The following is a 17,842-nucleotide window of genomic DNA, read 5'->3' on the forward strand; positions in this document are numbered from 1 at the left end:
TGAAATCGAATAATGATCATTCAATTTTAAGTAAACTATCTGTAGTAGATTTCTCCTTATAACACATATCTTCTCGGTCTATAGAAATCCATGAAAGTTTTCAAGGAGAAAATGGTTCCAAAGCACAGGTATCAGTAAATGGATGGTGATGCACCTAATAATGGTGCAGATTTTTTTAATAATGCCCCCAGTTAGGTAACTAAGGTTTTCAGGCTTTTTTCCCCAATATGGCATTCTAATCAGAGGTCTCTAGTGTCAAAATAACATTAACATAGAATACTTAGCAACTCTGTATATTATGAGACACAGTAAATCATCCACAGGTGACAGAAGAATCATCAGTCTATCGTTTGAGGGCAACAAGTTCAGTTTAAGGGTTAAGAATAACCAAACTGAGGACATTTGTCTATCATTATGTGACAGAGGAAAGTTTACTGCTTGTGAAGCTATTCTACTTATTTGGCAGTTTTAAGGCCAGTCAAGGTTTACAAAGCAAGTTTGGTCAAATAAACCAAACATTATAATATACAGTAAATATTTAGAGAACAGTTTTACAAGTGTCATACAGTAACCTTACATTTTGATGTGAACCTACATGTTAAGTGATACTGTAAACCAAGCTTAAGTTTGTGACAATCATGGAGACACACCATGACCACGTCTCTTTGGGTTGGTCATTCTTTTCCAGTTAGGTAAATAAACTCTACTCTCTCTCTCTCTTTTATACGTACAATACTGTTCACCAATATAAATATTTCAGCTAGTTTTTGTATTTTTATTTCAGTTAACATATGTAGATTTAAGCCTAGAGAAGATGCTTAATGCTCATGAGGGGGTGTTAAAGTATTAGTATTTTAGTAATATTAGATTTACATTAATGAAACATGTATAATGTGCTGAAAGTGGTTTTCTATTTTCGGTGGTCAGGGAGCCTGTTAATTAAGCTTATCCAGGTCTCCCTAGCCGAGGGTTAATTATGTACTGTACTGTACTATAATAGTTTTAAATATTTATCTAATATTTTTTATGGCTATAGTGAATAGAAGTAAATATAGACATCAAATCCTAGATGAAATAACAGAATGAGAGAGAGAACACATTTACAGTCGAGTGAAAAGATAACTTGACAATGGAGAAGCAGTTTGCAGCAAACCAGGAAGTGTGCAGTACATTATCAGTTTATGTTACAAAAATTAATGACTGTATTTTATAAAAACATAAATTTTTCAGGAGTCATCTAGTGACGAATCTAACACAATCAAATCATCTCTCCGTCAACACCCCCAAAGAAGACAGTCCATGCAGCCTACGTCCAGCCTTAACAAGATGGGTGCATTATTACCTCAGCAATTTCCCCATAACAGTGACAAAAACAACCATGGCCATTTGAAATATTCCCAACAAGGCAGACCAGCCCGGCCTTTCTTCAGTCTTAGACCAACACAGAAACATCAACAAGCAACACGAGCTCCTCCTAGTTCTCCTCCATCAACACAGGCACCGCCTATAAAAAAATATAAATACGGGTTGCGACGCGGTCTACCTGCAGGCAATGTAAATGGTCACAATGCATATATGAGCAACAATAACCTGCATCAAAGACATAAGTCTTGGTATACCTATAACACCAACACTAGGTACCAACCAACCCCACCTACAACCTCTTCCACAACTACTAGTACAACAATTCATCCACTGAAGCTGAAGGATGTTGCTCCATTTGGGCCCGAAGATGCTGTAACAGATGTGCTTCGAAATGAACTCTTGTTTGAGTATATACGTGACAGAAAGATTTCCATACCAAGCAATGATAAACGAAGTATATCATGAATGTCTATAACCAAAAAGTGATAATTTGGAAAGTAAATGGTAAGAATATAAAAACTATATTGTACTACACAAAATGTAATATTATATTAAGGTAGGGGGTGTTCCCAAGTGAAGGCACACATTCAGAAAAGTTAGTGTTTTAATTAACTTTTAATACTCAAGAGATGTGTACCAGCATTTTCATATAGTACAGCAACTTCCAAACAGTTAGGACTTGTGGTGCATTTATCTTGTTTTGTGTAAAATATCAAATATAAAAATTCCTACCATACCAAATTTAATTATAAAGATACTGTACCCTTTCCTTTTAAGTAGAGAGGCATTGGTCTCAATTTGTGTCATTTTGTTTTAATAAATACGAATGTTTAGGTCAGAGGTAACTGCTCGGTCAAAATGGGGAGGGTCTCGGTGAAATTCGGTAAAAGCTTAAGGGTTACAGATAGTAAACAAAGGCCGGTTTTATGATAGGGAAAGGATCTGCTTTGCATCAATGCTCTTACAGTATTACATTTACAGAACTAAGGATATACTGTAAATTGAAATAGTAAATATTACTTAAAACCTAAGAATACACTGATTTTGCATGGTTTTGTATTCAATCTTTCACTCTCAGGAATATTTAAGTTAAATGGACTCCAAAAGAAACAATAACTTAAACTTGAGACCGACAATATTACTTGGGGAGTAACATGAACAAGTGAAACTTTCTTATTGGAAGTGACAGTGACACAGACACTTCTTTACCATAAAGACAAGAAACGACGAACTGATTGACTATATGTGAACTGTAGCGAGTGTCATACTTAGCTGGAGTAGTGACAAGAATGTGACAGAAAATGGCATGCAACATAATGAAATGGTGCTTCTTGTGACAAGTTTAATTTGAAGGATTGAAAATAAGTGCAATTTGATAGAACTTGATCCAGCTTAAGTATCTACACAGTGATGGTCATATGAAGGTAGCCTTGTAAAGTGCCAAGCATACAACTGTGGACAGTCTGTTTTAGGTGGATTCAGTTGGATCCCCTAAAGCATCTACGTTAAATAGTAACAGTAGCATTATGGACTACTGACAATGATTTTAACATAATAGACTTTGTAGTACATATATTGCAAGTTACAGCCATAGTCTGAAGGTTACATTATGCTCGTACACGTAGGTCCCATGTATCATGTAAGAGCAATGAGAAAACATTGAATCGGTAGTGTGTACACCCGAGGTACAGTAGTTCAGAAACGCGGGTTTGTTTCAATTGTACAGCTTCAATATTTTCTCATACATGTTTCACAGTCTTGGGATTTTATTTAGAGTATTATTCAATGGTGTCCTCAATAATACTTTTCAGTTATTTTAAAAATATCAGCAAAACTTTAGAAACATTCATGTGAATGTTGCTGATGAATACAGCATTAATAAGCATTACTAGACAAACAATAGGTACACAATAGTCCAGAATTAATGACTCCATGACTTCTCCATGACTGAAATTAGGAGTTAAAACCTGAATATTACAGTATATTGCTAACTTTTGAGACTAAATATTTGTTTCCCTTGAGCATGAATGGTTATATGATAAGCTGAATGTAAGACTGAAAGAATTTATTAAGAGTGCATGAAAGGAGTGAGTCACCTAGCTTTAAACTACAACAAATAATTTTCAGGCTATTGTTAGAGAAGCAGAAACATCACTGAATGTAGGATACAAGTTAGGGTTTCATACATGTTTTGTGCTTGATGCTGTCAGCTTTACAGATAAAATGTTCATAGGAGGCGTCTTGTCAATACTGGCACTAGTAGGATAAGAGTATGATCTCAGTTGTAGGCTGCAACTGCTGTTAGCTTACACTATTAAAACATCAACTAAAATAGGCTAAATAATGTTGTTTCAGAGTGAAACAAATCTTACTATTATGGGCATTCAGTTAATTTATCTTAATAAAAAGTGTATAAATATATAACCAGTATTCCATTCAATCTCCTACTTTCTTCCAATACTGTAAAATATATAAAGTGTGACAATCATCAAAACTGCACCCTGAATGGGGACAACAAAAATTCACATATTTTTGCTTATGAAATGATAAATCTGCAGAATAAGTTATAATAATGTTGCTGAAACAAACAACCCAACCCACACATGTAATGAAAGTGATGACGTTTTGGTCTGTCCTGGTCCCTTATCACGCCCATGGCATGGGAAAATGTATCTACCCATATTTTGTCCTGGGCAGTGGTCAACATGCCTCCTGGTATTCATCAGCATTACACTGTGATGGAAATCAAGGCCAAACAAAATATATTTTACCTTTATTTTTCATATTAAATATATTCAAAGTAAGAAATATTTGCAAAAGTAAGAAACCAGCATTGAATAAAATGAAACGGCCTCTTCTGGGTGAGCCCCTGAGGCTGGCTCCCCCAAGGTTCTGGCTCCACTGAGCTATCCAGGCTGATATGGATATATTAGACTTAGGCATCAGTCAATGTGAATGGCATTCTAGGCCTACCGAGGACCACGAGCCAGAACCTGGCCCCCTCATAGGCACGAGGAGCAATGGCCTATATAAACCCGTGTGGTTGGAAGCCTTCTATGTCTGCCATCGACAGGGTCAGGCACCCAGAAAGGTAAGCGTCCCAAAACAAACCCCCTATTCTAGTTAAGAAATTGCGACTGAAAGCCGAACTAGTGGACAGAACTCCCCAAACATAAAACAAGCAAACGAGCATGACGTCACCACATTGCCGCGCCGCTTGTCTGCGCAGCTCCCCTCTCCCCGGGAGAGGGAAGGGGGAGCCCCAGATCCTCACGCCGGCTATTCACACCGGGTGTGAGGGCGTTTCATTACATTCAACGCTGGTTTTCTGGGGGGAGCTCCTACGGCTCCCCGGAGCTAATTACCCAAAGACAAAAACAAGAGGGACTTCCCCAAAGACAAAAACAAGAGGGACTTACCCGGGTCGGCACTCGCTCCTCACCGCAAAGTCGAGACAACTGGCTGCAACCGCTGACCCAAAGCGACACAGGCCTGACAAGGCTTAGGAACATTTATAAGGTAGTGAGTGGCCAGTACCCTGTTCGACCTCCAAAAACCCCGTGCCCGAATGTAAGGCCAAGACATGTTACTGAAGACAGCAGCCAGCACAGCAAACTTACAAACGTCGTGGGCACGAGGGTAGACCGCAGGCTGGCTGGACCGAATAACCCTGCTGACGACCTGGGAGACCCGAACCCTGGAACAAGGAAGGAGGAAAACCAGGTCAACCCAAAGCGCATCCCTGGTCACCAAGGCCGTGGCGCGCAGGTAATGGCGAAGAGCCACAACCGGACACAACACATGATGCACCCCTCGGCCTAACTAACCAAGCATCAACAAACCAAGGACCCCTCTGGAAAGCAGCAGCCTCATTCTTCGCTAGAAAAGAAGGAGATGGCTGCAAACGAACAAACCTACCACCAGGACAAAAAGAGCAGAAACCCCTGCACCGGAGGAGAGCATGAAGCTCCCCGACCCGACCCCCAGAGGCCAATGCCAAAAGTAAAAGAGCCTTGGAAAAACAATCCTAAACCGAGGGGGCCAACACAAACCGAGGCGAAGTGAGAAAAAGCGAGATCCCAGTCCAACGGCCAGGATAGCTCAGGCAGCGCATGAGAAGGCCGGAGGTGAAACAACACAAGAGACCCCAGTCCAACGGCCAGGATAGCTCAGGCAGCGCATGAGAAGGCCGGAGGTGAAACAACACAAGAGACAGCTTATGGAATGGCACGGAAGTAACATCAATGCCGAACACAAGCTGCAGAGGCTCTGCCAGTGCCGCACGATACGAGGCGACAGTATTCGGCATAACATGACGGTCCTGGAACAACTCCGAAAGGAAGGACAAAACAACCCAAACAACCTGAATTCTCCAAGCGAGGTAGGACCTGGAGCAACAGCGGCACTGGGGAGAATAGGTACAGTTAACCCCACCTCGACCAGTCCTACTGCATGGCATCGACCCCAACGGCCTCGCAGTCGGAGAAGGGCCCTATGTATACTGGGAGACACCTCAACCACGCCAACGCGAAGAGGTCCACCTCCAAGAGCCTGTTCGTCCAGCAAACCCAACTGAACGAGTTGGCTTCAACCGTCCATTCTGTGGACAGGGGAATGAACTGCGTCAGGCCGTTCGACAGACCGCTGAGCACCCCCCCCCTCCCCCGAATGGCCAGGACAGCCAAACCCCGAGAACTCAGCAGACGAGTCACCCGAAGCGACCAGCCCCAAAGAGCCAAGGACTGCATCGAACCCCCTCAGTTCCCGACAATGAGCCACTGGGGAACAGTCAAAGTGGAGTCGAATTGTCGATCCCCGAGTGGCCTGAACCCTCTGAAGCAACATCCACACTGCAGCCAACTCCAGCACTGTGCTGTGTGCCCGACAGAAGAACAGTCCCACCGCCTCTGGCTGGCCTGGTGAGCACTGGTCACAAAGCCCCAGCCAAGAGATGATGTGTCAATGAACACATCGAGCAAGGGCTTAGGTAGGTGCCAAGGCACTGAACCCCAAAAAACCTGAAGAGGAAGTCAGCAACACAGCAACCGACGCAAGGCCCCTGGAGGCCAAACCCAGCAATTGCGAGAGAGGCAGAAGAGACGTCCCCGAAGGAACCAGAACAGCCAACAAAGCCAAACCTGACCCGGTGGGTAGACCATCACGGCAAAAGTTCAGGCTGCCTCACAAACCCTCATGCAACTGCTGGGTGACTCTGAAGCCCCCCAAAAACAAGTGAAGGTGGAACCGCAGCCAAAGCAGAGCCTCTGGAGTGAGAGACAAGGAAGTGGTTCGAGAATCCCACATAAGACCCAGTCAAAGCCGAACCTGAGAGGGAACCACATGGGACATCCTCCAGTTCACCAGAAACCCAAACCCGGTGAGCTGGGAAAGAACTCAATCAATCCCTGGTGAGCAGACATGCGGATTGGCTGGGAGCCCACACCAGCCAGCCGTTGAGGTAGTCCAGGATCCGAATCCCTAAAAGATGCAGACAGGCCACTATGACCCGGGTAAGGCATGTAAACATGCGAGGTGCCAGGTTCAAGCCAAATGGAAGGCAACGAAAGCGGTAACCCTGACGCCCCATAACAAAACTGAGCCAGTCACTGAACCCCGGATGAATCGGGACAAGCCAATACACGTCCCAGAGGTCCAGGGACAACATCCAAACCCAAGGCTCTAAAAGTAGCCATACCTGGGACAAAGTAGTCATCCGAAAGGAGGAAAAAACCCAGGGGGTTCAAACGGGACAAGTTCAGAATGAACTGCAGGTAATCACAGTCCCATTTTGGGATTGGAAACATAAGGAAAACCCAACTGAGGGATGTCGTTGTTTCGATCATGCCCAAGCGCACCCATTCCGAGATGACTCAACAGAGCACAGGAGAAGAGGCCTGTCCCACAAGCCCTAAGAACCCCGAAGGGGAAAGACCCACCAATGCCATCGCAGGCCGTCGGAAACAACCTGAAAAGCCTACAAATCATGAGACCAGGCGTGAAAAAACAGTGCGAGCCTTCACCCACGTTGCCGTGTCAATGGGATGAAGTGCGAAAGGGCTGACGCCCCTGACGAGAACCCGACTGACGAGTAGAGCAAGCACCGTGCCGACCAGACGAAGGCAAGTCTGAAGGCGGCGCCGACTCTGAACCTGGCACCACCTGCCTACCCGACAGAAGGAACCCCGAGCCCTGGCACAACCCCTCCGGGAAGAACCCACCCCCATGGGCCCCCCGGAGAACCAACAAATCCGACATCGGACGACAACTAGCAGAAGCTGCCTGCAGATACTGCCCAACCGCAGACTCTGCAAACAGCAAGGGACAGAGAGGAGGACCCAAGAACCAGGGTCCAGGCAGATTCCATGGAGGTAGCGAGCACCGCCTGCCGACATGTGAGACGAGAAGCATAAAACAGAAATACCGCATCCCGCAGGAGTGTTGCGAACAGCTTCAGCAGACAACTTTCACGTCGCCGAGACCAAAGCACCGGACCCAGGAACGGCCCCCAGTGCCTCTACATCCTCCGCAAGCCAATCCGAGGACAGCTTGAGGGAAAAAAAACACAAGACCGACCCCAAAAAGCCACGAGCTCACGAGTCCTCAGCAACCAGTGCAGTCAAAAGGGAGGGGAACCTGTGTCGCTTTGGGTTGGCAGTTGCAGCCAGTTGTCTTGCTTCATGTTGAGGTGTGGTTGATGGCTGCCTCCTGGATACGTCCCTTAGACCTTCCTTTGTGGGTAGTTAGCTCCGAGGAGCCGACGGGGCTCCCCACAGAAAACCAGTGTTGAATGTAATGAAACGCCATTTGCTGGGTGAGACCCTGAGGCTCCCCGGCATTGCTCCCTCCCTCTGGTCGGCAGTTTTTCGCATGTTTTGACATCCAGCCTCAGAACTGATGGGCGGATAGCCGGCATGAGAGGTCTAGAGCTCCCCCTTCCCCCTCCCAGGGAGGGGGGAGCTGCACAGACAGCGGCGCGGTGACGTGTGACGTCACACTAGTTTGCTTGTTTTCTGTTGGGGAGTTCTATCCACTAGTTCGGATTTTGGTAGCAATTTTAACCAGAATAGGGGTTTGTTTTTGGGAAGCTTACCTTTCTGGATGTTTGACTCGGTCGATGGCAGACATAGAATGCTTCCAACCACACGGGGGTTTCTATAGGCCATTGCTCCCCTTGCCTCTCTGAGGGGGCTAGGTTCTGGCCGTGGTCCCCGGTTGGCCCTAAGAACTCCATACACATGACTGATTCCAAAGTCTGACATTAGAATATCAGCCTGGGATAGCTCCGGGGAGCCTCCAGGGCTCCCCCAAGAAAGGCAAGGGGCAAATAGGGGACGAAGTACATACAATGATTAATCAGGTGTAATAAGCCTATTATGTTGAGCAGTGTCTTCTGTTTTAGGATCGTTATGTTCTGGTTTTGTTCTTACTCTCATGGTGGGTAGAGTAAATAGTTACGTAATTTGGGTATTGATGGTAGGTTGTTCTATTTTTATGTGGATTGCTTCAAGAATTTGTAATCTTCTTACATCTTGGGTTTTGTCTATTATACAAGTGTTTTCATTCAGCATTTCTCTTGTAAGGGTAATGTCATGGGCTTGTCTCATTTGATTCCTAGGGGCACCAGACTGAAGATGACAGGTCAAACGCCTAGTCAGCTTGGTCAGTGTACATGTATACAACGCTTGACTGCTGTAAAGGGTTCTCCATCGGTTTCAGACTGTTTTTAATAAGGAGGTCGGTTGTCTTCTTTGTTTTATAGAATACTGTACAAGCATACCCGGCCACGCATTGCTGTGGCTCAGCAACCCATGTGCGTTGCTGTGGCTCAGCAACCCATGTGCGTTGCTGAGCCACAGCAACCTTCCCTGTCCCCCAGTCCTCCCCACCATTCCCCCCCCCCCTTCACCCGTCTCCTCGGCCTCCCAACCATTCCCCACTCCACCGTCCCCTTGTCCTCCCCATCATTCCCCAATCCACCATCCCCTCTTTCTTCCCACCATGCCCCACTCCCCTGTCCCTTTGTCCTCCCCACCATTCTCCATTCCCCCATCCCCTTGTCCTCACCATCCCAAACTCCCCCGTGCCCTCGTCCTTCCCCACCATTACCCCTTCCCTTGTCCCCTCGTCCTCCCCACCATCTCTCACTTCCGCCCCCTCGTCATCCCCACCAATCCCCACTCCCTCACCCAATGCCTTCCAAATGGTCTGATGTTCCCATCTGAAAGTTGGGAACATCAAGTGATCTGATCTTCCCATTACTGAAATATAAGAAAAAGTTAAAAAATTTAATGAAAATATGAAGAAATAAAAAAATAAACTATATTCACGAAATGAACGGTATGTAAACAACACAGCTCAATTCCAACGCAATTCACACAAAATAATTAAATCAAAATGAAAATAAATAAAAATCTATGAAAATTCAATTTATCAACGCAATCAGAAACATTGAAATGGAATTGTAACAGTCAGTATAGTATGTTTGTTGCTCTTACATGCAACAGATGGCGCTGTTTTTCAAGAAAAGCATAGTCTTACCTGTCACAAGTGTGGCATCTATAATTATACTTACGAAATGAACGGTATGGTAAACAACACAGCTCAATTCCAACACAATGTCACACAAAATAATTCAATAAAAAATAAAATAAATCAAAATCTATGAAAATAAAATTTATCAATGCAATCGGAAACAATGAAATGGAATTCGTGACATATTTAGTATAGCGTGCATGTTGCTATTATGTGCAACAGATGGCATGTTTTTCAAAAACTCATGTTTTTACCTGTCAGAGGGGTGGCATCTATATAGTAGGTATATTAGAGGACGCGCCTATTCGAATACAACGTTGTGTCAAAATTTCAAAGCAATCGGTAAAGAGGTTTCAAAGATTTCTCTCACATGAAAAACACAGTTTTTCAGAAAAGCATGTTATTTTTACCGTCACAGACGTGACATCTATATAGTATGTATATAAAAATCTGCTCAGATCCAAATGGAACGTTGTGTGAAAATTTCAAAGCAATTGGTGAAGAACTTTCGGAGATTAGCAGTTATGCACAAACGAACATTTCCATTTTTATAAATAGACGATCAGGTCTACGTTTTGGTTAGGACTCGTGCTTTTTACTCCTTTATGGATTATTTCTTTCATTATTCTTTCTTCTTTTTTATGTTCACTGTGCATAGTTGATTTGTAATATAATTTTATTAGAGGCGCTGTGGTTTCTGTTCTAGGTTAAGGATTGTACCATCCATCCAGGTGTCTTCTTATAGCAGTGTTTATTTCCGTGTTGCTATATCCGTTGTTCACCAATACAGTACCTGAGTTATTCTTTCAAACTCTCTACTCACGTTGCTCCATTCGGAGCAGTGTGTAAGCGCTCAACGAATATAAGCATTGAGAACACCAGCTTTGTATCTTTGGGGGCACTCACTCTTACCGTTCAGGCATAATCCTATGTTGGTAGGTTTAGTATATACGCTGGTGCTTAAAGAGGTTCCTGTTTTTGTTATTAGTACATCCAAGAATGGCAGGCTGTTATTTTCACTATTTTCATGTGTAAATCGGAGTACTGACTCTTTCTAGATGGCTTTTAGATCAATTAGTTCATCTGAGTCTTTTACTATGATGAATATGTCATCTACGTAACGGCAGTATACTGTATATTGGTTTTTATCTACTACTGAATACTCTATCTTCGATGGTTCCCATGTAAAAATTAGTGAATAACACTCCTAAAGGAAAGCCCATCGCTACTCCGTCAATTTGTAGATACATGTCCCCTTGCGGACTGATGAAAGGAGCTTCCTTTGTACATGCCTCGAGAAGGCTTTTCAAGTATGGCTCAGGTATGTCTAATTTGGGGGTGCTCTCGTCTCTGTATACTCTGTCCAGTATCATTTCTATGGTGGTGTCGACTGGGACATTGGTAAATAGGGATTCGACGTCCAGGAAAGTAATAATTCGATCGGACTGTGTAGTTTTGATTAATTCTAGGAGGAACTCTGCTGATGATTGTAGACTATAGTTGCTTGGAGTATATGGAGTTAGGAGTTCATTAACTCTTTTTGCCAGATGATAGGTTGAGTTGGTATTTGACTGATTATTGGACGTAGTGGGTTACTGGTTTGTGTCTTAACATTGCCATAGGCATATCCTAAGCCATAGTCGCCCTGGAGTTTAGTGAAATGAACACTACCTTTAAATGAACAAATCCACAAGGGCCATGATGAGGATTCGAACCCGCGTCCGAGAGCATCCCAGACGCTGCTTTAATCGACTGAGCTACGACATGGTCAAAAGGAGTTGAAACCGAAGTTCTACTGAACTTACTGGATCCTGCAGCCTCTCCGAGACACAAACCCAGGGTTTTACTCCCCCCATGCACTCGAGCTATGTCAATAGGCCGTTCTCCCTCTTTGCCCTTACTTCATTACACACAGAAATCACAATTGCGTGATGCATCAAATGAACAACACAGTGATTTCTGTGTGTAATGAAGTAAGGGCGAAGAGGGAGAACAGCCCATTGACATAGCTCGAGTGCATGGGGGAGTTGTGTAAAACCCTGGTTTGTGCCTCAGAGAGGCACAAACCAGGGTTTCTGTTGTTGCTGCTTCTTTGAGTCGTGGGGTTAAGATTGTTGATGAGTATGTTTCTCGTTTTTCCCCGCTTCTGTTAGTAGTTCAGCCTGAAGTGTGTCAGTGGTGATGACTTTTTTGTTGTCTTTTAGCTTGTGTATGTCGTTCAGAAGCATTTTGATTTCAAGGCGTTTTTTATGCTTCTTTGGTTTAGATATGAATTGACAATTTAGACCAAGATTTAAGAGGTCTCGTTGGTGCTGGTTAAGATCTTGAGAAGTAAGGTTAATGTAGCCATCGTTTGGACGAGGGATCTTTAACTGTCCACCGTTTAGGGCTGTTAACTTATGGAGTGTCTTCGTTTCTACACGAGTTTTGTGTTGCTGTTTCAGGTTAAATAGTTCACTGTTGATGGTTTGCTCGAGTTGGTTGGGGATGTCGTACTGGGTCCATTTATTTAACTGATGTTCAGCGTGCTCTGTAAGCGGTCTGGAGGGCTTCCTTCTTCGTGTTGATACCGTATGAGATCTTGCCTATACTGTACCTATAGGTAAACTCTGCGTTGCGGACTACTGGGTCATGTGGTGTATATTGGCAGTAGGTTTTCTTTTATACATGTCTTATTGAATATGTCAGCATATTTTGTATTAACTATCTTCTTGTTTAGGGCTTCTATCCCTCTAACAAGTGTTCTTGTATCAGGGTTTAGATGGAAGAGGAGATCTCCAAAATCTCAGATCTCTGTTTGTTTTCAAGGTGAAGAAAAAAGTAAATAACTTTAGAATGTATTACACTTATTATACAAATGCACAATGTTTCGAACCTACATAGTTCATTCTCAAGTGATAAGAAATTACAAATCGCCTTAGATTTATAATAGTACGAGGTCAGATGAATAAACAAATAAAATAAAGGAAAAAGGAAAGGGGGCAAATAGGGGACGAAGCACATACAATGATTTATCAGGTGTAATAAGCCTATTATGTTGAGCAGTGTCTTCTGTGTTGGCATTGTTATGTTCCGGAATTGTTCTTACTCTCATGGTGGGCAGAGTAAATAGTTCTGTAATGTGGGTATTCATGGTAGGTCGTTTTATCTTTATGTGGATTGCTTCAAGAATGTGTTCACCTATAGGTATAGGCAAGATCTCATATGGCATCAAGGACAAGAGCTATGAGGAGAGGTTAGAGGCATTACATATGCAAAAACTAGAAGATAGAAGAAAAAGAGGCGATATGATCACTACGTACAAAATAGTAACAGGAATCGATAAAATTGATAGGGAAGAATTCCTGAGAATTCCCGGAACTTCAAGAACAAGAGGTCATGGATTTAAACTACTGTAATGAAACAAAGCTGCCGGAGAAATATAAGAAAAATCACTTTTGTAAACAGAGTGGTAGACGGTTGGAACAAGTTAGGTGAGAAGGTGGTGGAGGCCAAAACAGTCAGTAATTTCAAAGCGTTATATGACAGAGTGCTGGGAAGACGGGACACCACGAGCGTAGCTCTCATCCTGTAACTACACTTAGGTAATTACACTTTGGTAATTACACAAGTTGTTACATTCTTGTGCAGCCACTAGCACTCACAGCGATTCAGGCAGATCCTTAATTCTAATGTTCCCCAGAATACGACCCGTTTTATCGTTTAACAACCCGGTACCCATTCACTGCTGGGTGAACAGAGGCTACAGTTAAAGATTGGCGCCAAGTAAATGCTCCCCGGCCAGGATACGAACCCAGTGTTTTACCACTGCGCCACAGGGACTGGGAATGAAAAATATACCATAATTTTGTGACTGTAAATTTACTAATAATGCTTTTATCTTCAAAATAAAAAAATATAATATATACAGGTATTATGACCAATAGAGGGTCCAGAATGCTCCGAGCCCTAGGGCCCTCCAGTACAGTGGTACCTCGGTTTACGAATGCCCCTCTTTACGAACTTTTTGGGTTACGAGCCCTATTTCTTCGGAAAATTTGAATCGGGTTACGAACTTTATCTCAGGATATGAGTTTGTTGATACGCGTATGGCCGACCTAGCGCATGGTGGCACGGCAATCGCACCTCAGTTTACCAGTGCCTCCTGCCAAGTGACTATCCCGCCTGAATTCTTTGCAAGGATTTGCAGTTTTTTTGGATTTTTGGCTATTTGAGCATAAAAGTTGTTATTATATATCTTGCCATGGGTCCCAAGAAACCCAGTGGTAAGGTTCAAGGCAAGAAAACACATGTGAGAATGACCATAGAGGAAAAACAAGAGAGCATTCGTAAACATGAAAATGGTACATGTATTGTTGAACTAGATAGGCAATACAACAATTCTTCAGGGGAGGAGGAGGCAGTAGAGGATGTCCGTTCTTCATTAATTAAGAAAATATGTGCAGTATGGGAAGAACTGCAAAGTTTTGCTGAAAAGAATCACCCAGATAAAGCTGTAGCAGGCCGTTGCATTGACCTTATTAATGACACTGTGATGTCTCTCTACAGACAAGTGTTACAAAGAAGGGAAAAACAATCTTCAATGGAACAATCTCTAGTGAGAAAATCAAGCAGTGAGCCTGAAGCAGGTCCTAGTGGTATACAGGCAAAACGTGCCAGTGTGTGTACCCCAGAGAAGTAATCACTGCCTGATGTTATAATGGAAGGGGACCCCCTTTCCAAACAGTACAGTAGCACCTCTCCTTCTCACCGTCTTCCATATGCCAACAGGAGTCATCAGTAACAGTATGTAATAACTTGTACATACTTTTGTACTTAAGATTTGGGTGAAGTAAGTATAAAATTTACTTTGAAGTAAATTTTTTGGGGAGTCAGGAATGGATTAATTCATTTCCCATTATTTCTTACGGGGAAATTCGCTTCGGTTTACGAATTTTCGGGTTACGAACCGTCTCCAGGAACGGATTAAATTTGTAAATCGAAGTACCCCTGTACCTATGATCTCAACACAAGATTCAAGTTTTGTGACAATCTGTGTAAATAGAGTACTCCGATAGTTCTACATATCAGATTTTACTATTAACATGTACTGTATTAAAATACATTTACAAATTGAAACATCTTTACATACAAATTATTTAACCTTTTAAAGAACTGTAAATTAACAATTATTCTTATGGGTACATACCTGTCCTGTAATGTAGTTGAATGTTAGAGGCTCCCATCCCTCATTTTCATGCTCAAGCAGCCTGGTTAAAGTTGAACGGAGATGAGTTGGTCTCAGACGTTCCCGGCCGACCCATGCTATTAGTGCAGCATGACCAATATTTTGGTCTCCTTTGAGAGGCCCTTGTGTTGTCGATCCCATACTGATGGTCAAATTTAGTAGTGATGCAACTGTTACTCTATTACTGAGTAAACTTAAATGCTTCGACAATTTCCATACTGATGACAATACTTGCTAGTGCCTCGGGTGTTCACACAAACAGTTGGCATTCTATGAGATGCTTTAGAATGCTCTGTGCTGATACCCTGAGGCATTTATTCATCTAATGATGTAATCTGTATCCTTGATCCTGTTGCATGATGTAGTCGTTACCAAAGAAAAGGCCTGTTTTTAACTCTCTATATTCATTCCATCATCAATGTGTAAAGGTTTTGTTTTTTGAGATCTTGAATTTTATTTACATTATTAATATCTATTTCCAGAGATTAAAAACTGTAGCCTCTTGATTTAAATTTATATCATGCCAAGTCACTCCTTAATCGAATGAGCCATATCTGGAAAAAAAAATCAATTAGCATATTCCCTTAAAGGAATCTGGTATTCTAGAAATTTTCAAATGCTTATTCTTAATATAAGATGTGAAAGTACATTATAGACAATAATAATGGTAACCAATCAATACCTGTACTTGATTTCATTATAAATACCAGTATATTTAAAAATACAGTACTGTACAGTATATATTAAAATTACTTAGAAATGAACATTACTTGATAATAAGAAATTATATATGTAAAATGATAAACAATACTACACTGTTTAATTTATGCAGTTACAGTAAAAGGTAAAAAAAAAAAATAGAGTATAATGACTGTCCAAGTCCTGACCAGCAACACACAAGGTCAGGGGTGACAGGTGTGTCAGGGTGAAGGAACACTTCCCCGTCTCCTGATACTGCCCTGGTCCTGGCCAGCAACACACAAGGTCAGGGGTGACAGGTGTGTCAGGGTGAAGGAACACTTCCCCGTCTCCTGACACTGCCCCGGTCCTGGCCAGCAACACACAAGGTCAGGGGTGACAGGTGTGTCAGGGTGAAGGAACACTTCCCCGTCTCCTGACACTGCCCCGGTCCTGGCCAGCAACACACAAGGTCAGGGGGTAAGTGTTTACTCTCCTAATGACACGTCCAAGGCTGCCTTATATTACAAGAAAAGTAAGCTAAATGGGTATTGTCTGTGTCCAAATTAACGTAGCAGCAGCAAGCATTTGAGAGGAAACACAAAAGCTACATAAAATGGGCCAAGAACAGAGAATTCGTTATAAATTAGGTTAATTAAGGACTCACAGAGTTGGTCCCTCCCGAGTCCGGAGAGTAAACACAAACAGCTGATCCACAGTATTCCTCCGCGTACTCAAATCTATACACAAATAAGTACTCATTGAACGAGTTATTCTTATTATTTGCTCATTAAATTTCATTTGTGCCAGTAATTCAAAGCCTACTTGTGTAGTAACATGTTAATAGCTCTTGCTTTCAATTAAACAATAATTATTAAACTTTCAAAAATTTCAGATATTATATTATCTGATTATGTGAATTCTTATCTTCAGTAAGTATATCGCTATTAAAGTAACCATTTGCCAAGCAATATTACTAAAATACATAAAAAAGCAATAGCAGTAAGGAAAATAGAAGGTGAAGGATTTGAGACTAGTGAGGGCGGCGGAGGCGCTGGGGAGGGGAGGGTGCGAGGCGGCACCAGCTGGGGCGGGGGCGGCCAGCTGACAGTTCACAACATTCACCCAAAACTCACTTTTTAATTCTTTCCAATATGTGCCTTTGTGAAGCATCGTGAACGCCTAACTTAACTTTCCCCAGCTCCGTTAAGGGTAAGTGTTGAATTGTGACCGATAAGCTTTGCGTGTTATTTAATATAAACAGAAAATAAATAGAAAGATAAATGAAAGTGCCTATTAAACTAAGTCAAGAGTGTAGTAATTACGGTTCTTCCTCTCTTACTGGGAGTGTTGTGGGGGAGTGTTGTGGGGAGGGGGGTGTTGTGTGGAGTGTTGTGGGGGTGTTGTGTGGAGTGTTGTGGGGGTGTTGTGTGGAGTGTTGTGGGGGTGTTGTGGGGGTGTTGTGGGGGAGTGTTGGAGGGGGAGGTGTTGTGGGGTAGTGTTGAGGGGGAAGGTGTTGTGGGGTAGTGTTGAGGGGGAAGGTGTTGTGGGGGGGTGTTGTGTTGTGTGGAGTGTTGTGGGGGTGTTGTGGGGGAGTGTTGGGAGGGTGTTGTGGGGAGTGTTGTAGGGGAGTGTTGTAGGGGAGTGTTGTGAGAATGTTGTGGGGGGGGGGAGTGTTGGGGTGAGTGTTGCGGGGGTGAGTGTTGTCGGGTGTGGGAGGGTGAGGGAGGGGGATTTGTAATTACCTAAGTGTAGTTACAGGATGAGAGCTACGCTCGTGGTGTCCCGTCTTCCCAGCACTCTTTGTCATATAACGCTTTGAAACTGCTGACGGTCTTGGCCTCCACCACCTTCATTGTAACATTGTAGCACTTCAATGTCACCATTGTAACACTGTAATGGTGTTTTGTTTAGTTTTATTTAATATGTACACAGAGTACATGAGTCACAGACAAGTTTTGAGAGGCGCCAGGTTGGCGGCCCCTGGGAATTAAGAAACACACCTCTAAGCGTTAATGACCTCAAGGCGACCTGAGGTCA

The 17,842-nt window shown here is 43.1% G+C and overlaps 3 protein-coding genes across 4 annotated transcripts in view; 2 read left to right on the plus strand and 1 right to left on the minus strand.

The window, feature by feature from the left end:
• Positions 1-2,171, plus strand: part of LOC123762735 (uncharacterized) — a 51,713-nt gene extending 49,542 nt beyond the window's left edge. The window contains exon 4 of the mRNA XM_045749465.2: positions 1,231-2,171. Coding sequence (XP_045605421.2) covers positions 1,231-1,830 — 600 coding nt within the window. The 3' untranslated portion in view covers positions 1,831-2,171. The remainder of the gene's footprint in view (positions 1-1,230) is intronic.
• LOC123762736 (uncharacterized) overlaps positions 1-17,842 on the minus strand; it is a 197,803-nt gene that overhangs the window by 149,110 nt on the left and 30,851 nt on the right. The window contains exons 1-2 of one of the 2 annotated variants that reach the window (XM_045749466.2): positions 16,470-16,513; positions 15,086-15,678 (exon numbers count right to left, since the gene is read on the minus strand). In XM_045749466.2, coding sequence (XP_045605422.1) covers positions 15,086-15,265 — 180 coding nt within the window. In that variant the 5' untranslated portion in view covers positions 15,266-15,678; positions 16,470-16,513. Of the gene's footprint in view, positions 1-15,085; positions 15,679-16,469; positions 16,514-17,842 lie in introns of those variants that run through there. The other variant, XM_045749467.2, reaches the window with a different exon arrangement.
• Positions 16,884-17,842, plus strand: part of LOC123762732 (uncharacterized) — a 273,458-nt gene continuing 272,499 nt past the window's right edge. The window contains exon 1 of the mRNA XM_069332254.1: positions 16,884-17,014. The gene's annotated coding sequence lies outside the window, so the exon portion shown is untranslated. The remainder of the gene's footprint in view (positions 17,015-17,842) is intronic.

This window comes from Procambarus clarkii, chromosome 27 (genome assembly GCF_040958095.1).
Source record: "Procambarus clarkii isolate CNS0578487 chromosome 27, FALCON_Pclarkii_2.0, whole genome shotgun sequence".
NCBI lineage: Eukaryota > Metazoa > Arthropoda > Malacostraca > Decapoda > Cambaridae > Procambarus > Procambarus clarkii.